This window comes from Danio rerio, chromosome 5, assembly GCF_052040795.2.
Source record: "Danio rerio strain M-AB ecotype USA chromosome 5, GRCz13ab, whole genome shotgun sequence".
NCBI lineage: Eukaryota > Metazoa > Chordata > Actinopteri > Cypriniformes > Danionidae > Danio > Danio rerio.
In genome coordinates, this window is record NC_141025.1 from 12,703,194 (window position 1) to 12,729,215 (window position 26,022).

The 26,022-nt window shown below is 38.0% G+C and overlaps 1 protein-coding gene and 1 long non-coding RNA gene across 5 annotated transcripts in view; both read right to left on the bottom strand.

Moving 5' to 3' along the window:
• fbxw8 (F-box and WD repeat domain containing 8) overlaps positions 1-26,022 on the bottom strand; it is a 309,097-nt gene that overhangs the window by 270,240 nt on the left and 12,835 nt on the right. For 2 of the 4 annotated variants that reach the window (XM_087250954.1, NM_001114578.1), the window contains 3 exon segments: positions 15,258-15,385; positions 3,405-3,578; positions 1,389-1,505 (listed from right to left, as the gene is read on the bottom strand). In XM_087250954.1, the coding sequence (XP_087107080.1) occupies positions 1,389-1,505; positions 3,405-3,578; positions 15,258-15,385 (419 nt within the window). 4 annotated transcript variants of the gene reach the window in all.
• Positions 17,666-22,199, bottom strand: LOC147843879 (uncharacterized). Its single transcript, XR_015490982.1, has 2 exons — positions 18,066-22,199; positions 17,666-17,793 (listed from the first exon to the last, which is right to left on the bottom strand). It is a non-coding gene; the product is annotated as an uncharacterized LOC147843879 (long non-coding RNA).

Here is a 26,022-nt window from a genome sequence, read left to right on the forward strand (position 1 = left end):
TGCAGAAAAGCTTAGTCTCTGGATTTAATATGGAGTGTGTGTGTGTGTGTGTGTGTGTGTGTGTGTGTGTGTGTGTGTGTGTGTGTGTGTGTGTGTGTGTGTGTGTGTGTGTGTGTGTGTGTGTGTGTGAGTGTGACAGTTATCATGATATGTCTGAAAAAATCAAATAACCCCCCCCAGCTCTCAGAACATAGTAAACATGGTAAGTGTATTTATGAACACATACTATAATCTGCCTTTTTACTCCATATAAAAGCCTTTTGCACAGGCCTGTCTAAAGGGTTAATGCTGCCAACTGATGATGACTGACAGTAAAAATTACAAATTTGACATCTTCCCAACAGGAAAACCAGCAACAATCAAGAATGCATGATTATATGCTGTCAAGACTTTGCAATCAAAAAATGTGGTTATAATGGAAGTCAATGGGGCCAAATACAGCCCCTAACATAATGAAAGGGTAGTCGATTTGAACAATACACAAGAGTTAAAAAGCATCCAATGATGGAGAAGTCCTGATGTTCAGAGGGACACTTTAAGTGTCAATTTGAATGCATTAAATAATGTTAATGTCTAGTGAGACTTTGTTGTGAAGCGTTACCCTGTTGTACTTTATCATCCTTTTGCAATGTAATTTGTTTACATGATTGAACATGTACATACAATAAAGCAATACACTAAAAATTTTTTCTTAAAGTAACGTATTTTGCAGCTTAAGTCAATTTCGTGATAATACTATTTATCATTCAAGGTAGCAAAGAATTCTGGCCCAGACTTGGCCTAAATCTGGCACATCAGGCACTCATCAGGCAAAGGCAAACAGCATGTGGGCCAAACATGGCCCTGGTTTGGCAGTGGTGGCATCGTCTTTAAGGTGGCACAGAATACTTGGGCCAGATGTTAAAAAACTATATGTGGGCCATGTAAGTGTGGCCTATCTTGACTCACATTTAAAATACATTTTAATTATTTTCAAAAAAAAAAATAAAAAAATAATCTACTAATCAGGTCAGAAAAAGCAAGCCCCATAGCATGCCAAAAGTGCAATGATTCATAGGTTTTTGAAATTCCCTGCAGTCCTCACAGCAATATATCTGGCCCAGTTCAGGCTCAGTTCTGGGTTATTAACTTAGCTGAGACTTGGTCCAGATATGGTGCATGTTTGGCCCTTGTTTGGAAGCTAGACTTGGTCCAGTCATGTACCGTAATTCACTGCGACATGTGGGCCAAGCAAAAGCTGATTATGTGGGTCAGAGATATTTTGCTATGTGGGATGTTACAGTAATTAAAGAAAATCTGATACCATCATAAGCCTACTGGAGACACAACAGCACAGACCGCAGTTTATCCAGTAGTGTGTGTGTGTATGTGTGTGTGTGTGTGTGTACCTGCGGTGAGCGGTGAGGTCATCATCTGTGATGCAGGCCCCGCGGGGACTCTTCTCATCAGGGATGTTGGCTGTCACCAGTGTGCTGCTGCTGAACCGAATGTGCCGAACCGGGTGTCTGTTCACACATACACAAACACAGAAAACAATCATGGGTCATCAGTGCTTAAAAAAAACAAAATAACTGCAAAATAAACCACTTCTGCAGATCTATGTGCCCTCCAGAAACTTGCGTTCTGGGAATGAACGTCGCCTCGTGGTTCCATCCCAAAGAGGGAAGAAATCACTTTCGCGAATGCTCACGCTCAATCTGCCCAGTTGGTGGAATGAACTCCCTAACTGCATCAGAACGGCAGAGTCACTCGCTACTTTCAAGAAACGACTAAAAACTCAACTATTTAGTCTCCACTACACTTCCTAATCTGCAATTGCCTCTCTGAATGTCACACTAACTGTACAAAAAAAAATAAAAAAATACTACTAATACTTCCCTTCTTAGACTTTACAGACTTGAAACTTGCCTATAGCATTTATTCATTGTTGCTCTTAGTTGTGTAAATTGCTTCCTTGTCCTCATTTGTAAGTCGCTTTGGATAAAAGCGTCTGCTAAATGACTAAATGTTAATGTAAATGTAATGTAAACATCAGGACAAAATCAACATTAAAGGCCCCTGTACACTTCACAAAACAAACAAAATCAAAGAATGAACTGAAATTACATAATTTCGAGCAAAATCCAGCCAAAACTAAGGGTGGATTCCATTCAGAAGGGATCATCCCTATGCCCTTATTCCTTTGGAGGGTTCCTCTTAGAGGGATTAGAGCATAGGGATGAGCTCTTCTGAACTGAGTGACACCAAGCAGCTTCCCTGCTCAAAGGAAAATTTCCCAAAGTGTCCATTGGTTGTTTTTTAAAAATATTTAATTGCGAAATGGCCAGTTCTGATCACTTCATTTTTGAATGACAATTAAATATGGCGGCTATTATTTTTTTACTCCAAACTTCCCTTACAGAGTGCGATATATCTCATTTTGAACGCACCATAATTTCTTTTTGAGTTTGTTTCGGCAGTTCAAAACAGCTCACCAAAGTTGTTTTGGCTCCTAAACAACTTTGAGGTACCATTGGTCCATGGGGATTACGCAATTGATGGGTATGACCTAGAATTCTGCCTTCTGACACATCAAAAACAAAGTTAGCAACATCAATACACTGAAGGCTCGAGTAGCAAAGCCGGTACAGACACAGTAAATCTGCAGCTTTACCGATGCTCTCAAAGAGATTTTAAAGACTCGGATCGGGTCACACGTCATGTCTTTTGACACTTCTATTTGATACATTTCAACTGCAAATACAAACCCCAAATCAGAAAATGTTGGCACAGTTCCAATTTGAAAGCCCTATGTTAACAGTGTCCAGAAATGTCATTGACTTCTCTGGGCTCAGCGGCATCTGGGATGAACCATCACACCTGTACAGTGGTCAGATGAAGCAGCATTTCAGGTATTTTTTTGGGGAGCACCGTACGCTGTGTGCTCCGGACCAAAAAAGAAAAGGATCATCGAGACTACTACCAAAAACAAGTCCAAAAGTCAGGGTCTGTCATTGTAGGGGATTAGGTAACTTGCACTTCTGCGATGGCACCTTTGATGTTGAAAAGTACATGGAGATTTTGGAGCACAATATGCTGCCTTCTTTTTCATGGATGTCCATGCATATTTCAACAAGACAATGTAAAACCACATTCGCACACATTACAAATTCCTGGCTGTGGAGGAAGTGGATCCAGGTACTTGACTGGCCTGCCTGCAGTCCCGATCTGTCTCCAATAGAGAATGTGTGGCGCATTTTGAAGCACAAAATAAGCCCCACCCCTGTCTTTATGTCAAAACACCTCAAAGCACCTCAAAATATCTAAACTCTGATATTAAATAATAATCTGAAATAAAATTCTCTTTATTTTATTAATTTATTTTTCTTTATTTATTAAAAAATAAAGTGAACATGCACTCTCACCTGTTGTGCATTTCCCAGAGTTTGGCTCCTATCCTCATCTCCCACACAATGACCAATCCCTCGCCTCCGCCACTCACAATCCTCCAATCATCTGCCTGGACTGCTGTGACGCCCATGTGATGAGCATATAAAGAAAGCACCGATGAGCCAGTCCGCAAGTCAAAAACTCTCACTCTGGAAAACAACAAACAAAATCATGACCAATGTGCAATTAATAAACCACAAAGCATGTCATTTAAATTTTCTTTTTGCAAATGGGTTAGTCTTACCATGGATTAATGCGCTTTTGGAAGCTTTAAAATAAAAGCCACTATCCAACACTACTGTACAGTATGGAAGGCCAGGCTCAAATTTACGCATCAGAATTCCCTCTGTTAGCGTTGCTACGGTCGCCCTGCCATGTTTACATGTTTTCTAATGAAAAAAAACAATTAAAAGCTGTTTGTGTAGCAAGGCTTTTGTGTTGTTTGTGCTAGTCTACAGTGTTTCTTGACCACATTCCTGGAGGACCACCAACCCTGCATGTTTTGGATGTCTCCTTTGTCTGTCACACTCATCACAGGTCTATCAGTTTCTGCTAATGAGCTGATGATCTGAATCAGGTGTGTTTGGTTAAGGAGACATGGAAAATGTGCAGAGCGGGTGGTCCTTTAGAAACATGGTTGAGAAACACTGGACTAGTACATTCTGATAGATTTCTGCCGAACTATGCGATGGCTCAGGGGTTCTCAAGCTCATTCTTAGAGGTCCGGTGTCCTGCAGATCTTACCTCCAACTAGCCCTAACACCTGCAAGGATGTTTCTAGAAAGCCTAGTAAAAGCTTGATTAGCTAGGCCAGGTGTGTCTGGGATTGGAGCTAAAATCTGCAGGACGCCGGACCTCCAGGACTGAAATAGAGAACCCCTGTCATAGCTTATTACCATAAGCCTCCTATTGAAAAGAAATGACTTCCATCTACTTTGACACTCTAGCTGGTGGTATTGTGGATGCAGGGTAAGTTAAACTTTTAGGTAAACTATTCATTTACCCTGCCTGACAAACTCATCCCAAAACAAAATGACCTGTAGTTAGTTACGCATTACACATTAGTCAGATCTTGCCCGGAATAAACTGCAGAGTGGATCATACTTTAGCCCATTGTATGACTAAACAAGACTAATTTTATGGAGAAATTGCAATAATCTTTGCAAATACAACCCCACATCAAAAAAAATAAATGAATTTGGGACAGTTGGGACACTTCCTACTTGGAAGCCCTATGTTAACAGTGTCCACAAGCACCATTGACTTCTCTGGGTTTGGAGGCATCCGAGATGGACCACCAGACAGTGGAAAGTGTACTGTGGTCAGATGAAGCAGTATTTTTTGGTGAAATGAACACTGTGTGCTCCAGACCAAAGAAGAAAAGATCATCCAGACTATTACCAGCAACAAGTCCAAAATTTGGACTCTCAACAAATTCTCTGTGGTGCTTTCAATCCCATAATGCACTGTGTGGGTGTTTTATACTCAACTTCTATATAAATGAACTGAAAACGCTTGCTGCACTGCACTCCCATCATGCCAGTGGAAACACACCATTAGTTAGATTTTTTGGACGAACTATTCATTTACCCTGCCTGCCTCGTCCCTAAACCGGAAACAAAATGACCTGTATTTAGGTGCATTACACATTAGTCACATCTTACCCAGAATAAACTGCAAAGTGGACCAGACCTTAGGCCAAAGTCTGGCTACACAAGACTAACGTGTTGGAGAAATAGCGATAGTCTTTGCAAACACAACCCCATATCATTAAAGTTGGGACCGTTGGGACACTTCTTAATTGGAAGCCCTATGTTAACAGTGTCCAGAAGCACCATCAACTTCTCTGGGCTTGGAGGCATCTGGGATGGACCATCACACAGTGGAAATGTGTACAGTGGTCAGATGATTATTAAGGAGAAATGAACGCTGCGTGCTCCAGACCAAAGAAGAAAAGGATCATCCAGACTATTACCAGCAAAAACTGAAAACCCTTGCTGCACTGCACTGCCATCAAGCCAGTGGAAACACACCAAGTTCATTTTTTTATCATGCCTAAACCAGAAACAAAATGACCTGTAGTTAGGAGTGTTATGCGTTAGTCGCATCCTGGCTAGAATAAACTGCTAAGTGGACCACACTTCAGCCCGAAGTCTGGCTACACAAGACTAATATGTTGGAGAAATTACGATATGACAGCTCTGAGACGACATTAGTAGCTGGTATGAAGAAATTACTTTTACAGGCCCAAAGGACTTCAATTCCATCTGTCCGCTTTAATGGTACCGAAGGCAGCCAAAGGATGACTCTATGCTGGCGCGTTCCAAAAGATAATCGACAAAATTAAATTCTGCTTGGACCAAAAAAAAGGAAAAAAGAAAAACAACTCTTGGAGGACAAAAGGTATTAGGCACAATGAATCGTTAATGCACAGCCAAGCAGGATTTAATGCTGCGAGTAATTATGTGGATGTGCCCATCTATTGTCCTGTTTTAATTTCATCCCGCCATTTAGTCTTGTAAGAAGCTGTAATATATTTACTGGCAGGTTGCAGTGGTCATAAATCTAATGCTCAAACAAGATCTAGTTGCTCAGAGCTGTCAGCAGACAGGCTTCCTTCAATTCATCAACTAATATTGTTCGCAGGCATTCCCAGAGCTGCCAACTGTGAGAGAAAAAAACACACACACGGCCATGAGAAACACATGCACACCATCATCATCATCATCATCATCATCATCATCCTCACCATATTTAATAGCAGAGAAACAAAAACGGCAGCTTTACTAGTAACATATAAAACATTATTTAATCATTCATTTTCCTTCGCTAAAACGGAATCAACCGCCAACTATTCCAGCATATCTTTTTACCCAGAACTGAGAAACACCAATACACAATCACATTCACACTCATACACTAAGGCCAATTTAGTTTCTTTAATTCACCTATAGACAAATGACTGGTTTGTAAACATTCAGGATGCGCACGCAGCGAGGTTGCAGAAAAAAAACAGGTATGCTACAGCGAGGGAATGAAATCCGATGTGGTACAGAGTTTGTTGTTGTATTAGAGAAAAGTTACATTGATAATAATAATAATAATAATAATAATAATAATAATTCGTTACATTTATATAGTGCTTTTCTGGGCACTCAAAGCGCTTTACACAATGGGGGGGGGGGGGGGGGGGGAATCTCCTCATCCACCACCAGTGTGCAGCATCCACCTGGATGACGCGACGGCAGCCATTTTGCGCCAGACCGCACACCACACACCAGCTGATTGGTGGAGAGGAGACAGAGTGATGATATGCCAATCATGATATGGGGAGGGTTAGGAGGCCATGATGGACAGAGGCCAGTGGGCAGATTTGGCCAGGATGCCGGGGTTAAACCCCTACTCTTTTTCGAAGGACATCCTGGGATTTTTAACGACCACAGAGAGTCGGGACCTACTATATATTTTACATATACTATATATTTTATTTACATAATGCTTTCCGCGTATTATAACAGTTTTGTCACCCAGTGATAAGCACAGTGACTCGGCAAAATTAACGTTAAAGTGAGCGATGTTCGTCTGACAGGTCCATTTGCAATAGCACCCTCCCAATGGATATTGGATAAGATGAAATGACCAAGCATCCAGCCCCAAATATACAACTAGCTCACTGAAACTCCAAGTGATTTTACAAGAGAGAAGTTAAAGGCCTACAAGTCTTTGAATGCCTACAGTGTTGTTCTGTGTGTTCCGTGATTACCAGATTCAAAACTTTGCAGTGCTAAAAACCGAGATTCTGCCTAGCCAAAGACAAGAAAAGAAGATGGAGCTATACAAGGCCTGGGAAATCAACAACAAGCAAAACAACTGCATGTGAACGTACACTTTTACATTTCATTCTCAGCATTCAGTGTCCGCAGTTAAATTAACTATATTTAACTGTTTTTGTTGAAATCATTGCTGCAATCCTAAATGAGTAATGTGTATGATTCAGCATAGCGCCAACTTACCTGATATGAAATGAGAACTGCAGAGTCCAGCATTTTAAATTAGGTCCTCACAGACGGTTGGCATTAAAAGCAGTGTGGTGTATGGTAAAAGTTAAGTTTTATATTTTTGGGCTACTGCACAACACGACATGTTTTCTATTGACACCTGTCTTTTTTTGCAACCGTGAACCAATGTGACGTCATGTGTGACGTAGGTTGGTAATTCCTCTACACTCTCAGAAAAATGGTACAATGTTGTACCAAAGAAGGTAGAACATTGTACCATTTTTCACGTGGGCAGTACCTTTTTATGGAACAGAATTGTACCTTAAGTGACAAAAAAATAAAACATTTGTACCATTGCAGTTTGTACATTTAAGCACATGGTTTGTACCATAGGCAACAGAAATGTACCTTTGGTTTTTAAAACCAGCAGATACAATACTAAACCGTCATCAAAAGTACAAATCTGATCCATGAAGGTACCACTGTCAAATGTATTCCTTCAAGAACTATTTAAAGGCGTTTTGCTACTGTATATCCAAAATGTGTCCATTTATTTTCAGTAAATATAAAACATCAAATACATTTTTAAAACCATGTTTATTAAAAAGTTTGTTTTGTGTAAATGCACCTTTTCCATTGACAATAAAGAATAAAAAAATACTTTAACCAAAAGATCTATTTTTTGCTAAACACTTTTCACAAAAATGTTACAGACACGCATTCTCCCATGTGCAATATAAAACTTTTTTCTTTACACTATATACCCTATTATTCAATTCATTTCACAAGATTATTTAATTTACTTCATTTTAAAATAGATTAGAGGCTTTTGGAACTGAACTCTTCATTTATTAAATCTACATCCACAAACAGCTACAAAATGATCCATGAGCAAAATGAACCATCAAAAATGAATAGAATTAATCAAGTGAACCAGATTCAACTCAACTCAACATTATTTCTAGAACTCTTTCAACCAACCACAATGGGTACCAAAGTGTACCACGTACACCAAGTACCAAATAAACAGACGGCCCCAAAACACAAACTTACAAGATATGATTAAAAGCTAAAGAGAGTGAGAGTGTTTTCAGTGACCTTTGAAACGTCACCAAAGTAGGAAATGTTCTTAAGAAGCCTGAAAGATCATTCTAAAGTCTTGCAGCTGCTACGGAAAAAGCTCTATAACCTCAACATTTCAAGCATCATTTCAATTTCTAAACAATTGAAAACTTTCATATTTTTTAAAATCAACTTTTTTAATGTTTACAATTTTGATCATGTATTTTTACTTTTGGCCGTCACAGTGGCTCAGTGGTTAACACTGTCTACTCACAGCAACTTCTCTGGTTCGAGCCCCGGCTGGGCCAAGTTGGTATTTCTGTGTGGATTGTGTGCATGTTCTCTCGTGTTGGCATGGGTTTCTGGAAGGGCATCCGCTGCGTAAAACACATGCTGGAATAGTTGGTGGTTCATTCCACTGTGGCAACGTCTGATAAATAAGTTACTAAGCTAAAAGAAAATAAATGAATTCATTATTTTTTTCTTTTTAACTGAGTTTTACGCCATTATGAGTAGAATAAAACCCTTAAACAAATAACTAATAAAATCAAAAATCCACAAGCTCCACAACAAATGCTTGTGTTTCTAAGAGATGGACGTTAATGCCTTGTCTTTAATGATCATGCATGAAACTGAACACAGAGACCCCTCATGTCTCCAACTTTATGTTCACTTCCGTCAGACATCTGGCCAAGCAGATCCAATCAAGCACAAACTGAAGAGCAGATTTGATCCATTAGGTCTTGGTCTTTGGCCACACTAATAAACCTCCAAACCCAACCCGCATTTCCTCCAGACTCCTCCATTTTTTATCAACAAATCAATCAGAAGGGGTCAAATCATTACAGCCAAAATCATCCTCCAAGTAGCGCTTCGCTCCTCTCATTCATCAAAGACCAACAAAAGGTAAGAGCTTTCCTTTTATCAGAACAAACCAAGAATGACGCTAAAATAAAAGGATGTTTTAAAGGGAGCGCAGCTGGCCAGAAAGACATCACGCTCCTGGCACTCCATATAGTGTCTGAGGGAAGATGCAGTTGGAATTTATTTACAAAGACCTGCCAAGCGTCTCTCCACCTGCCAAAACAGTGCTCCCGCTGTCACAAGTGTCAATGCAATGGCTCTTTATTGGCTGCAGACTAATTGAGACGCGCGCATCAGATGTGGACGCCGCTGGGCAGATGTACCGCATCTCTGCTCGTCTCTTTGTCCGCTAAATCAATAGACCCCGGCGATGCACCACTGACAATAACACAGTCCCTTTCAAAAACCCCGGAGCTTTCATTATTCCCCATTCCCACTTCTAGAAGTGCCTGCGCTTTTCAGATGCTTTTTCCGTGAAATGATTTTCAAGGTAAGCCAAAAATAGTGGAGAGCTGGACTGAGTGCTCGTCGCGCTCTGAAAAGACCACAGCTGTGGACTGAGAGAGGGGGAGAAATATATATATAAAAATAAAAGTTTTTCCACTTTAGAAATAATTGGGTGTGCTTTATTCTGAGTGCTTTAATCTTGGACATCTAATGCAAATCTATTAAGCGCTGTCCAATTCATCTGTATGTGGAGAGTGGAAGCCATTCATCAAAAGCTTCTGTTCTCCGTTTAGTGGTTTTGTGTAGCAGATATTAGGTTGTGGAGGACTGAATTCAGCTCGTAATTCCTTGAATTATTACTAATTGTTTTCTACCCCAGGCTATATGCACTGCCTGACAATAGTCCTGTCGCCTATCCAAGTTTAAGGAACAACAAATAATAACTTCTAGTTGATCATTTGGCTTCAACAAGTGGCTTATGTGAAAGGCAAAGGCCTCTAGATTACGCTTATTTTACCAAATTAAAATATGATCATGTCTTGATTTTGAATTCTTTAATTAGGACAGTAAGGTCTGACTTTGCTTAGAGAAAAGCTTTGACACTTAACAGAAATATTGATCAGTATAGAATATAAAGTCATTGTGCAGTGGAAAAAGAATAAATATTGTGTATGACTCCCATGAGCTAGAAGGACTGCATCCATACGTCTCTGCAATGACTCAAATAACCCATTAATAAAGTCATCTGGAATGGTAAAGAAAGCGTTCTTGCAGGACTCCCAGAGTTCATCAAGATCCTTTGGATTCATCTTCAATGCCTCCTCCATCTTACCTCAGATATGCTCAATAATGTTCATGTCTGGTGACTGGGCTGGCCAATCCTGGAGTACCTTGACCTTCTTTGCTTTCAGGATGTTTAATGTGGAGGCTGAAGTATGAGAAGGAGTGCTATCCTGCTAAAAAATGTACCCTCTCCTGTGGTTTGTAATGTAACGGGCAGCGCAAATGTCTTGATACCTCAGGCTGTTGATGTTATATCCACTCTGCAGATCTCTCGCACGCCCCCATACTGAATGTAACCCTAAACCATGATTTTTTTCTTCACCAAACTGGGCTGATTTCTCTGAAAATCTTGGATGCATACGGGTTCCAATAGGTCTTCTGCAGTATCCGCAGCTCTGCACAGTTTAGCTCCAACCCTAATTAAACACACCTGATCAAACTAAGTGAGTCCTTCAGGCTTGTTTAAACCTACAGGTAAGTGTGTTGGAGCAGGTTTGGAACTAAACAGTGCAGGGCTGCAGCCCTCCAGGAATTGAGTTTGACATGACTGTTCTAGAAGTTATTTGTTGATCGTTCTTAAAAATTCAAGTGGATTGAACATAGAACAATTAAGTTAAGTTCAAAAAACACTTAAGAATTGTGTTGTTTCAGCTTATTTTAAATAAGTAGTTTGAACAAGCAGCAAAGGTAGTTTTTGAGTGTACATGAATCAGAGAGTCAATTTCAATACCCTTTCAGACCTTTTTTAAGACTCTTTCTATATATTTTAAGACCTCATCGCCACTTTAGGTTTCAACCAGTAACACAGATTGGCGACATTTGAACTTACTGTATATTTAGCAAATACTGATTGTAAGACAGCACAAGTAAAGAGTCTCTTCTTGTTTTCACAACTGGTTTTCACTGCAATACCATTTAGAAGGGTGGGAATGAAGTACAGGAGATTTCTTTACCTGACTACTGCTATGAAAGGTTCAGAAGAAAATAAACAATAATTGGAAAATAACTTCATGTGGTGCTTTAGCAAAAGCCCTGACCTTTAAACAAATGAATACAACTTTAGATTCCTATTTACAGTTTTTTCCTACTGCTTACAAAATCTTTTCATGTCACAATTTCTGAAACCACTCACTCAAAATGCAAAACTAAACCTCAAATCTAAATAAACAGAAGCTATTTCTTATCCTTGAACTCTGTTTTCAATTGCATAAAACACTTTTTTTCAAAACACTACACACAATTCTCTTCCTAAAACACAAACATCTAACAGGAAGCTACTTGCTTTCCTTTTCCAAACACAACCAATCAAAATGCCACACTTATTCATCCGGACACACGGACATACACGGACACACAAGGACACGCACACACACACACACAAACACATACACACACACACTGCTCAAATGTGGAAACATAAATTTTTTAACTGATCACTAGGGCCAGACAGAATCTGCAGACATTTTTTTTTTGCTATTTCTGCAGAGAATTTAGATAAAAATATGCAGATTTCTGCTGAATGATTTTGGCAGTATCATAACTAAAAATGTAATATGTGAAATAAAAAAATAACACCTTTTTAACTTTTATTTAATGTTTACAATGCAAATCTAATTAGATCCACTTTGTTTGGTAAACAAAGCGAGTCTCTCATGTAATATATACTAAAAGACAGGAAATATTACTTTACAAGCTGTTTTGTAAATAAATCATATGAATATTTCATATTGGTCAACAATTATATTGAAATTGATTTTAAAACTAAATAAATATAAATATACACAAGTAAATAAACAGAATCAAAGATGGGCTAAAAATCTGTGGAAATCTGCAAAATTCTGCACGCGCAGATTCCTTGTGGGTCTACTGATCACACTAACCAAACACTGCTTTACTGTAGAGCAGGTCTATAAATAGGTCAAAGGTGATATAGTGGTATAGCCAGAGAGGCAATTGCAGATTAGTAAGGAAAGTGGAGACTTAATTAGTTGAGTTTTTAGTCGTTTCTTGAAGACAGCGAGTGACTCTGCCGTTCTGATGCAGTTAGGGAGTTCATTCCACCAACTGGGCAGATTAAATGAGAGAGTTCGGGAAAGTGATTTCTTTCCTCTTTGGGATGTAACCACGAGGCGACGTTCATTCACAGAACGTTTCAGAAGGGCACAAAAATCCGCAGAAGTGAGAGCAGATAAAAAGGAGCAAAGCCAAAAGTCGCTTTGTAAGCAAACATCAGAGCTTTGAATTTGATGCGAGCAGCAACTGGCAGCCAGTGCAAACGGATGAGTAGCGGAGTGACATGTGCTCTTTTAGGTTCATTAAAGACCACTCGTGCTGCTGCATTCTGAAGCATCTGAAAAGGTTTGATAGAGTTAGCTAGAAGCCCGGCTAGTAGAGAGTTGCAATAATCCAGTCTGGAGAGAACAAGAGCTTGAACAAGAAGTTGAGCTGCATGTTCAGATAGAAAGAATCGGACCTTTCTGATGTTACAGAATGCGAATCTGCACGATCGAGCAGTTCTAGAAATGTGGTCAGAGAAGTTTAGTTGGTCATCAAATATATTTGGTACTGTGTATTTGTGTGTTTTGTATAAAACAATATTCTGAAATATTTTACAATGCACTCATGCAGGCCTATGTACTGTCTGTAGTGCAACACTGAACAAAAAATGGCTTACAGTAAGTCATCATGATGAATGGAGAAGAACAGGTCATAGTGTTATTTGAAAACAAAATACCATTTTCAGAGGAAAAAAACATTGTTTTGAATGTAAAGTTTCATTTTGCAGGAGATTTGAAGAGTTTTGCCCAATGTGTGTTTTTTGATTTGTGTGTAGAGTTCTGACAATATGAGGCGTGCTTTTAGATTTGAGGTTTAGGGTAAAACTGTAAATGCAGTGTTACATTTTGAAGGAGATGTGAGGCATTCTGCATTTTGTGTGTGAAGTTTTAGGAATTGAGTGTAGAGTTTTGAAAAAAGGTGACACTGTTTTGAATCTGTGTGTAAGCAGTTGGGAAAACAACTCGACTCGACTCGACTCAACTGTTATACAACTCGACGCATTAATCTATAGCGACACTGATCTTGATTTTCATGGCAGATTTTCCTCATTCCATATTTTGGAATTTTATAAATCTGCAAACTTTATCATTCTTGCTAAAACTTTAGCATACAGCCATATATTACATAATCCAAAACTATAATATTCAATGCAAACAACTTCCCCCCCAACCTGGAATAAAAGAAGTTCCTTCAGGGAAATGTGTGATGCAAGCTGATAAGCAGAATGTGCAGCAGCTGCAGGTGTAAATGAGAGAGTCTCTCTTCCATCACAACTCATCAAACTCCCCGTGTTTAGGACACTCCAGTCACAGTCATGTGCCAGACTACAATTATGTGTGTGTGTGTGTGTGTGTGTGTGTGTGTGTGTGTGTGTGCATGTGTGTCTGTGTGTGAATGTGCATGTTTGTGTGTGAATGTGCTAATGTGCGAGTTTGTGTGTGTATGAATCTGTGTGTGAATGTGTTTGTGTGGGTCTGTGTGAATGCATGTGAGATTGAATGTCTGTGTGTACATGTGTGTGACTGCATGTGTTTTTGTGTGTGAATGTGCGACTTTGTGTGTATGAATGTGTGTGTGTGTGTGTGTGTGTGTGTGTGTGTGTGTGCATGTTTGTGTGTGCGTGTGTGTGAATGTGTGTGTGAATGAGTGCGTGTTTGTGTGTGTGTGTGTGTGTGTGAATGTGTGTTTGTGTATGTGAATGAGTGAGTGTTTGTGTGTGTAAATGTGTGTGTGTGTGTGTGTGTGTGTGTGTGTAAATGTGTGTTTGTTTATGTGTGTGTGTTTGTGTGTGTAAATGTGTGTGTGTAAATGTGTGTTTGTGTGTGTGAATGAGTGTGTGTTTGTGGGTGTAAATGAGTGCGTGTTTGTGTGTGTGAATGTGTGTGTGTAAATGTGTGTGTGTGTGTGTGTAAATGTGTGTTTGTTTGTGTGTGTGTGTTTGTGTGTGTAAATGTGTGTGTGTGTGTGTAAATGTGTGTTTGTGTGTGTGAATGAGTGTGTGTTTGTGTGTGTAAATGAGTGCGTGTTTGTGTGTGTGAATGTGTGAGTGTAAATGTGTGTTTGTGAATGTGCGAGTTTGTGTGTGCGTACGTGTGCTTTTGTGTGTATGAGAATGAGTGCGTGTTTGTGAATGTGCGCGTGTGTGTGTGTAAATGTGTGTTTGTTTGTGTGTGTGGGTGTGTGTGTGTGCGTTGATGTATGTGAGTGAATGTCTGTGTGTGCATGTGTGTGACTGCATGTGTGTGTGTGAAGTAAGTATGAATGTGTGTTTATAACGTGTGCGTGTGTGTGTGAATATGCGAATATGCATATGTGTGAATGTCTGTGTATGTGCGTGTGTGTGTAAATATGTGTGTACAGGTTTATGTGGTTTACAGGGACACAAAGTTGTTTAATTGACCTAGTTTAAAAGGTTTAAGCCATTGCTAACGGGGTCTTTTGACAGTCGACTTTAGGGGTAGATTAACCCCACATAATAAGCAGTTTTTACACTTTAAAATACAATACGGCTATGGAAAGTCCCTGTGAAGCATGTATACAAATATGTGTGCGTGTCTATGTGTGTGTGAATGTGATGATGATAGATGAGGTGGGCTTGTGTGCAGCATGTCGTACCGCCTGTCTCTGTTTCCGCACAGCAGCAGGTGAGGGCCGCTGTCTCTCAGGTTGACGCAGGTAAAGTCTCCGGCCGAGTTCCCCATGGTCAGCTCACACTGGCCGCTCTCCAGGCCGTACACTTGAATCTGAGGACAGAAGCACACGGAGGAGACATCGTCAAACTGGCAGGAACGAGCAGCAACACCTGCGGAGGTTCAGATGTCAAGCCCACAGCTTGCAAATCACAGATGCCAGAAAACACTTTTCTCAAGTGCTGAATGGCTGCTTACTAAGATCGAGCACACTTTCAAAACATTTAATTTCATACAGTTGAAGTCTAAATGATAAGCCCTCCTGTCAGTATCTTTTTCAAATATTTCACTAAAGATGTTTGAATGAGGAATTTGAATTTTTCACAGCATTTCCTATGATATTTTTTCTTCTGGAATTTTTTTTTAATTTGTTTTATTTCGGCTAGAAATGTATCCGGCTAGGATTTAGCTTTGTCCACAAAACAAACCACTGTTATTCAATGACTTGCCGAATCAACCTTAATTAACCTAGTTAAGCCTTTTAATGTCACTTTAAGCTGAATACAAGTATCTAGAAAAATATCTAATAAACTATTATTTACTGTCATCACGGCAAGGATAAAGTAAATCAGTTATTAGAAATGAGTTATTAAAACTATTAAATCTGATAAATCTGGTTTTAAGTGCATAAACAGTGCTCAGCATAAATGAGTACACCCCTCACAGATCTCTCTTTAAATGAATACTTTCTATAGAGTTTGGGAATCTACGTCACGGCAAGTTGCGGTCGGCCTTGTTTTTGGACAAACGCGAGAGCACACATGTAAACCAATGGAAATCACAACAGAAAGAGAACGACCATTTATTAGTAATATCTTTTGAAAAACATCTCACAATCACCCAGACTAAAACTGACTAATGTCTATATACTTTTATAAATGCTCTTTGTGTGTCTAAGAAGCTGAAAATATGCATTCCATAACATTCTGCCTGCTGCAGTGAAGTGTAACTGCATTTTCTTCTTTTTCCGTAGTGTAAGCACTTACAGTTTATTGCTGATGGGTGCATATACATTCACCGGCAACTTTATTCAATCAGATACTGGAAATATTGCTTAGAAATTTTTGGTCCATACTGACATGATAGCATCACGCAGTTGCTGTAGATTTGTCAGCTGCACATCCATGAAGTGAATCTCCCGTTCCACCACGTCCTAAAAGTACTCTGTTGGATTGAGCTCTGGTGACTGTGGAGGCCGTTTGAGTTCAGTGAACTCATTGTCATGTTCAAGAAACCAGTCTGAGATGATTCACGCTTTATGACATGGTGCGTTATCCTGCTGGAAGTAGCCATCTGAAGATGGGTACACTGTGGTCATAAAGGGACAAACATTGTGTGAGCCTGTGTGAAATGTATCCTTAGTTTTCTGTTCTTAGCTGACAGGAGTGGCACCCGGTGTGGTCTTCTGCTGCTGTAGCCCATCTGCCTCGAGGTGGAACGTGTTGTGTGTTCAGAGATGCTCTTCCGCAGACCTCGGTTGTAATGAGTAGTTATTTGAGTTACTGTTGCCTTTCTATCAGCTCCAACCAGTCTGGCCATTCTCCTCTGACAGCAACAAGGCATTTGTGCCCACAGATCTTCCGCTCACTGGATATTTTTACTTTTTCGGACCATTCTCTGTAAACCCTAGACATGGCTGTGCGTGAAAATACCAGTAGATCAGCAGTTTCTGAAATACTCAGACCAGCTTGTTTGGCACAAACAACCATGCCACATTCAAAGTCACTTAAATCACCTTTCTTCCCTATTCCGATGCTCGGTTTGAACAGCAGCAGATCTTCTTTAACATGTCTACATGTCTAAATGCATTAAGGCTGATTAGAAATTTGCTTTAACGAGCAGTTAGACAGGTGTACCTAATAAAGTGGCCGGTGAGTATAATACAATAATCAACAGAGATCAATAAGAATCAGCCATCCTTATTCTAAATACCCAGAATGCACAGTAATGACACATTCCTGTTCTCTATAGCAGTGTTTCCAAACCCTGTTCCTGAAGGCACACCAACAGTACACATTTTCAACCTCTCTCTAATCAAACACACCTGAATCAACGCATCAGAACGTCAGAAGACTCCAAAACCTGAAGTTAATGGGTCAGATAAGGGACACATCCAAAATATGTACTGTTGGTGTGCCTCCAGGAAAAGGGTTAGAAAAAACTGCTTAATAGGATATATATATATATATATATATATATATATATATATATATATATATATATATATATATAATTATACAGTTTTAGCCCCCCTTTATTTATTTATATTATACAAATATTTCCCAAATTATGTTTAACTTAGCAAAGGAAATTTTCACAGTATGTCTGATAATATTTTTTTCTTCTGGATAAAGTCTTATTTGTTTTATTTCGGCTAGAATAAAAGCAGTTTTAAATTTTTTAAACACCATTTTAAGGTCAAAATTATTAGCCCCTTTTAGTTATTTTTTTTTCCCGATAGTCTACAGAACAAACCATCGTTATACAGTAACTTGCCTAATTACCCTAAACTGCCTAGTTAACCTAGTTAAGCCTTTAAATGTCACTTTAAGCTGTATAGAAGTTTCTTGAAAAAGTCAAAAATTATGTGCTGTCATCATGGCAAAGATAAAATAAATCAGTTATTAAAAATTAGTTTTAAAACTATTATGTTTAGAAATGTGTTGACAAAATATTCTCTCCATTAAACAGTAATTGGGAAATAAAAATAAACAGGGGGGTGAATAATTCTGACTTCAACTGTATATATTCATTAAATTAGTCAAATATCTATAAAGAATTTATGAACTTAATTTATTTTTTAAAGACAGCAGTTCTTCTAAAAATGATAACTCGGACACTACCTGCAACAACAGCTCAAACTATTGTGAACACCAGATGCAGAACAAAAAACAAAATGTTCAATAATCGATTTGGTCAACTTCCTGCAGGCATTTTCAAATATCTTAACTAATCCGCTCACATTAAACGGCATCTCTGAGGTAATTCAATCCTAAACAAGAGATTGGTTAACCGATTGCATCAGCTGCCGTTTAAACAGTGAGCAAAGAAAAGACAACGGCACGAGCCAAATTGGACTCGAATTACTGAGGCAACAGATAGAGATGTTCAACAAAAGAGAGAGAAGAACTGCACTGCATGATGTCAGTATTGAGCTTCTGCCAGCTGTTTAGTGCCTTCGCTTTTGGGCCAGACACACTTAATTGCAAGCCACCGTAACGCCGGCCAAAATCTTCGAGAGGACCCAAAAATTACCGCCAAGCAGAGTTTGTCATCAAGAAAAGCATCCAATATGTAAAGCTACAATATGTAAGGACTTGATGAGGGAAAGCTGATGAGGATGAAGGCGTGATGAGTGCATATGTCACTGGCGGAAAGACAGACTACTGGGATTATGTTGGGGATTTACTCATCATTATGGGATTCATGAAGGTTACGGAGAAGTTCCCAGAAGTATATAATCATTTAGCTGTTGTGTTGTGCTTGAGCGTAAGTTACAAAGTTTCTGAAAGTTTATTAAAACTAACTTCTCTTGTTGAAATGCAAACTTTTACAGGCCATATCAGCCTAGAAAATAGCAGTTTAATTTATTGTTGGTGGACACTGTAACTACAGAGAAGTCATTTTGAATAGAAAAATTATTGAAACTCCTTGGTTCATTTTTGAGTGAGATGCTAACGATCTAATCTGATTCAATTATCTATGCTAAGCTAAGCTAAAACTGCTCCCAGAAGGGATTTTTACGTCGTGACTTACAAAGTGCATTAATTTTATGTCTGTGTACATTGTAACTAATTACAAAGGAGTCATCTTTGATTAGGAAATTTATCAAAACTCTTTGATTCATTTTTGAGTGAGATGCTAACAGTCTAATTTGATTCAATTACCAATGCTAAGCTAAGCTAAAAGTGCTCCCAAAAGTGCCATAGAATAATAAAATTCAACTGTTTAACTACATGAGAGTTTAACTAAATGAGCCACATTTTCAACCAAACTAAAGAGCTCCTTTAATAAGATTCATCCTGAATTCACAGCTATGAATTTCAGCACCTGGAGGTGTAACAGTGAGCCACTTTTTCACCAGCCTCTCTGGCTGTTAAACATGAAAGAGGCGCCTCAGGGTTCGCCAGCCTGCTCTGTGCTGTTCCTGTGTGTTTGTGCATGTGTGTGTATATGTGTGTGTATATGTGTGTGCATGTCCAACACACACTGTGATGCACATATACACAACAGATGACCAAATCCTCCAGTCCTTTATCTGATGATGAAAAATAACACTTGAAACTAGCCATATTTTGAACACCAATGGATTAAAGTATAATATTTAAAACCATCATCCAGTGCTCTAAAACTAAGCCATTTATGTAGACAACAACAAACACAACTGTAGTACTATATATGAATTTAAGAAACGGGTAAAATGACATTTACGCCGGCGCATTAGCAAAATATGGTGCAGTAGCACTTCAGGGCGTCCCAAGTTCGAATCCGGACTCGAGGACATTTCAAGCACTAAATTACACTTGACTACCAAATACACTAAATATAGCAGCTAGAGAACAACAAACAAGTCTAGACATTAGACATTTGGTAAAAATTCCTAATCATTAACTCTAACCACAGGCGTTGAAGCAACAGCGCACCCAAAGATAAAAAAAATAAGTCATTGTTTGAGTGAACAACCCTTTAAGTGGTGATAATAGTAGTTCGTAGTCCGAGTATTACTCAAGTTTTAAAATAAACAGCAATGCATGACGGCTGACTGTATTCCCTCACAGACACTGAACTCGGTTTGCCTCCCTGTTTTTTTGACAGGTTTTAATGAGGCATATGTTTTTCTCATTTAATAACACACAAACACCTCGGCTGCACCAGCGCTGGTTCTGGCACGTCTGACTTCCCTCTCGCAGTTTGAAAATCCTGTCAACACGACACACACGGCTGACAGACATGACATCACGCGGATGGGAAAGGTGCTAATCGTGAATTTGTAGAGTAACTGGAAACTTGTAGAGCATTAGGAGTGGAGTGACAACATGAAACAAAGGGTACACGTTAATAAAAAAGCTGCATTATTTTGACACAACTTGCTGTAAAATATGGACAAAACTAACCATGAGGAGACATTGATCCACCGTGTTTTAATTAATGTTGACAAGCATGGATCTGAAATTTAATGATGCATAAATGTTGAACCATAAATAATATTTGCTGAACAAGTATTGTTTATTCTTAGTTCATATTAGTAAATAAATTAATTAATCAAACCTTAATGTAAAGTTTGACCTTTTATTTTATTTTACTTTTTGGCTACAAAGCATTCTCCTGACAGACAGACAGAGAGACACTTGTTTCTTCTTCAGACTGATTCATAACATTTACAGTTGACTGGAGTTTCCTCATTATTGACTTGATGGTGGAAACAATCCTTTACAGTGAGTTTTGCTATTTTTCTTAAAGCCACTTCCCATTTTGTGATCAAAAACACAGCCCTGTTTTGAATTGTGGTGAATGACTAAGGGAGTTTGGCCTTTGTGTTTCCTTATAAGTAAACTCTGTGAAACTGTACACTACCTGACCAAAGTCTTGTCGCCTATGCAAGTTTTAGGAAAAACACATGATAACTTGACTTCTAGTTGATCGTTTGGTATCAGAAGTGGCTTATATGAAAAGCAAAGGCCTCTAGATTACGCTTATTTTATTCAAATAAAATATAATCATGCCTTTATTTTAATTATTTAATTAAGACAGTAAGGTCTGACTTTGCTTAGACAAAAGTCCTGTCACTTAACAGAAATAATGTCCAGTATAGAATATAAAGTCATGATGCAGGACTCCCAGAGTTCATCAAGATTCTTTAGATTCATCTTCAATGCCTCCTTCTTCATGTTTAATAATGTTCATATCTGGTGACTAGGCTGGCCAATACTGAAGCACCTTGACCTTCTTTTCTTTCAGGAACTTGGATGTGGAGGCTGAAAAAGGAGTGCTATCCTGCTGAAGAAATTTCCTTCTGTGGTTTGTAATGTAATGAGCAGCACAAATGTCTTGATACCTCAGGCTGTTGGTTTAAACCCAAACCATGATTTTTCCTTCACCAAACTTGACTGATTTCTATGAGAATCTTGGGTCCATGCAGGCTCCAGTAGATCTTCTGCAGTGTTTGTGATGATTGGGATGCAGTACAACAGACGATTCGTCAGAAAAATCTTCCTTTTGCCACGTTTCCAAATGACCAACTAGAAGTCAAGTTATTATTTGCTGCTCTTACAACTTTGTTCAAAGGCAAGGCTTTTGTCAGGTAGTTTATATCCCCAAAAGAAATTTAAGATCATTACAACCAAAACCAGTTAATTTCAACCTAAATTCTATTAATTTTTCACTCCAGACTGAAGTGTAAAAATGAAGTCACTTTTAAACAGAGAAATTTTATTTAGCTTGTTTTCGTGTCTGTGTTTCTATTTTTATCATTTTTTTTTATCTCTTGTTTTTATGATGTTGAAGACCACTTTGATCAGCCTTGTGGCTGTTTTAAACATGCTATATTAATAGTGCAACATAAGCACGATGAAATATTCTTCCAACACCTTCAACTAAATAGTGAGAGAAAACAGGCTGACTTTGACAAACGGTGCTGTCGTTCATGCTCTGGGCTCGGTCTAAACAGCCGCCTGGTGGCCGTTTGCTTAATGAGAGTGTTTAAATGGGGCTGATGTCAGTGGAGAAGCAGAGCCAAAGCATTGTGTGATTCAACAGGACACCATCTGTATTCATCTATCAAGCACTCATCTGATTACTGTCAACATCTACGCCTGTCGCTTCACTGAAAAACATAACCCCCCCGAGTAAAGCCTGTTCTCCCCACCCCCCAGACACCACTATTTAAACGCTTGTATAAATACTCTGGGGAGCGATGGCGAGGGCTATTTTGATTTAGAGAGGTTTATTTTAGGGTTTGTTTAACATGATAGTTGAGCTTTTAATCAGAGGAGAGTTTGAGAGCACTGGCTCACAATCAAAGCTCTGGAGAAACTCTGTACACCATGGGGAATTAACTAAAAGTAAAAGCACAAAACATTAATATTTATATAAAGTCATATAAAAATAATTGAAATAAAGTAAAATTGCCTAGAACTAAAAACATTTTAAAAATTATATCATATGTAATCATTTAAAAAAAAAAAACTTTTACCTTATAACTAAAATAACTTCCATTTCTCAGTAAATAAAAGGCAATTTACTTTAGTGCATTTAAACAAAACTGATTTATTAAACAGATATATTCATTAAAATAATATTTTAGTCACTGAACATACTTAGGAATTGAAAGATGAAACAATTATATTCAAGCAAAATATTTCAAACAAAAAATTACAACAAAATTTCAACAACATTTTTCAATTTTATTTTGTTTCTCTTGATTTTTCCTCTTTTTTAAAAATTTGTATCTAATATTTTTCTATAACATATTAATTTGGGTGTGCTAGTTTTTGGACCGTTATCATAAGTTATTTTGTTAGATAAGCTCCAGATTTGGCTTCAGTACTGACTAATCTAATGTATATGCACAAATATAATATTGTAAAGCTTCCTTTCACAAATCTATCTAAAGATTCACATTATTATTATGAACCTAAAAGATAGATTTGTGAGGGGTGTACTTATATATGTTGAAGACTGTACATATACATACACGCATAATTAAAAAAAGAATGTGTATAATTCATTTTTATTTCAGTTAAAATAATAGCTTTTTATAATAGAATAATTAAATAACAATAAATTATATAAATTAATTTTCCTTTATTAATCAGCGGTCGCTGCAGAGTAATGAATCGCCAACTTATCCAGCATATTTCATTACGCAGCGGCTGCCCTTCCAGCTGCAACCCAACACTGGGAAACACCTATACACTCTTATTCACACACATACACTATGGCCTATTTCACTTATTAATTTTCTTTTCGGCTTAGTCCCTTTAATTATCAGAGGTCGCCACAGCGGAATGAACCGCCACCTTATCCAGCATATGTTTTACGTAGCAGATGCCCTTCCAGCTGCAACCCAGTACTGGTTAATACCCATACACTCTTACATTCACACTCATACACTACGACCAATTTAGTTTATACAATTCACCTAAAATGCAAAACCCACTCCGACAAGGGGAGAACATGCAAACTCCACACAGAAATGCCAACTGACCCAGTGACCATCTTGCTGTGAGGCAACAATGCTAACCACTGAGACACCATGTCGCCCTGAATTATATTATATAAAAAATTATATTATACATTATAATATATATTTTAATAAAAGAGCATAAACAAATATATTTCAATATTTTATTTGTCCATATGCATTAGATTAGATTATTACCAAATCCAAAGCTGGAACTAATCTAACAAACAAAAAAACAAAAAATTAAGATCTCAGTACAAAAACTAATACACCTAAATAATTTCTTGGGGAACATATAAAATAAAATAATATTAAATAATATAAGATGACATAAAAAATGTTAATAAAACTATTAAATTTAGTTAAGACATGCTGCGTTAACGTGAGACTCTTATCGCGCCATAAAAAAAATATATTGCTGTTAATCTATTCTTAAAGTTAGGTTGGGAGCTGGTTCTACACAAGCTATGACTTTCACCTTGATATTTAAGCACGGATGTATACCTGACTGGTGAACCGTCTGACAAAAGAGTGGCCTTCTGAATCAAATCAGCAGGATGCCTGACCTTATCTGCAGTTCGGCAGTTTCACATTAACTCATGAACATTTCATTCATGCCGTCGTGACAAACTGGGGTATTAGATGCAAATAATGAGTATGGGCTGGTAAGAGTGTTATAGAATTAGTAAGGCACGCTGAATGGAAAGGAAAAAACTTCTGCATTTCGTGACGTGTGTGTGTGTGTGTGTGTGGTCCTTTACTGACGGCTGCATGTGTGTATCTTGTCTGAAAATATGGCGAAAAGCCCTACATGACAGTAATAGTGTGATTGCGGTGTTTACTTCAATAATGGCATTAATATATGCATACTCCACATTTAGTCGGATTAAGGTGATAAAAAAAAAAAATTGCTGTTTGGAGCTTATGTAGGCCTACAGTTCAAAATTCATGTTTAACTGAATTAACAGTCAGTAAACACAAGTACAGCTTATAAAACATTATTTATTTTCATCACCAATTATCATAGTAAATCAGTTTCTCAAGCAGTTTTTGATGCTTTTTGGAAACAGGAGATGAGCCCCTGCTCTAATGCACCACCTGGCTTGACAAACCCGTTCTCAAAGACTTTATTTGGGTAGCACACATATTCTAAATGCCTTCGGCAGAATTCAAATGAGCCATTTTAATCTAGATTAATTCAGAGAAAATAATGTTTATCTATGCCCACATATTATAATATATATATATATATATATATATATATATATATATATATATATATATATATATATATATATATATATATATATATATATATATATATATATATATATATATATATATATGTGTGTGTGTGTGTGTGTACTAAAATAACACTAGATAAATCTCTAAGGTTCAGATGCTGAAGTTAGAAACAAACAGGGGACTTTTAAGAGAAGCACTGGGACCCAGGTCTGGGTCAATTAAGTGACAGGTCTATTCTCAAGATTATAACACAAGCACAGAGCAAATATTTATTTATGGTGGCTTTGGGAATATGGTCTGGTCTTTGGGAATATAATCCGTAATGATGGGCTGAAGTTATGTAAACTTCAGGGATTGACCATGTGAGATCATCAGACCACACTTCTGTTGACATCATGCGGTGATGTGGATTAGTACTTAAAGATCTCAGCTGGTAAGACAAACAAAAAAGACTATAAAGTCAAATCTCAGGAGGGTTGATGCATAAAATATCCCTTGAGCAGTGCTGTAAACTTCACATTCTCCCTACTGAGCCTGTAATAATGTACTGTTGGTAACGCTGGATAAAACGCTCTGCTAATACTTCCATCATACAATATAAGAGCATTACTTGTGTACATAAGTTCAGTAAATAAACCAAACTTTAACTCTGAAATCTGGACTATACTAAAACTTCGATGTTAAGCTGTTTTGACACAATCTACATTGTAAAAAGCGCTATTTAAAAAAAAACATGAATTGAGATGGTGGGTCATTTCAGTGCCAAAAACACTGGTACAAAATAAAACTGCAATCTGTTTAAACAGCCCACTAGTATAGGCAAACATTTTGTTTTTTCTATAAGCATTTCAGAAACAGGAAAATAGTCATGATTTACACAAGGGGTGCCCTAACTTTTTCCTTTGAAGGGTCAAAAGCCAAACTTGATTGAGGGTGGTGGCCAAAGGTAAATATACCAAACTTGTACATTAACCCCTTCAGACCCTGCGTCCATTACAATGGACATCACATGACATCCCATTTTTCTGAAACTTGGAACATAATTCAGGTCTGAGGGGGTTAAAGTTGTCATGGTAATTTCCTAATTTATTATGATTCAAAAAATAAATACTTTTGTTGTATTATTCATTCATTCACTTTCTTGTCGGCTTAGTCCCTTTATTAATCCGGGGTCGCCACAGCGGAATGAACCGCCAACTTATCCAGCAAGTTTTTACGCCTCTTAAAAACTTTTAAAAACAAGTTTCTTAGCCTCTTACATTTA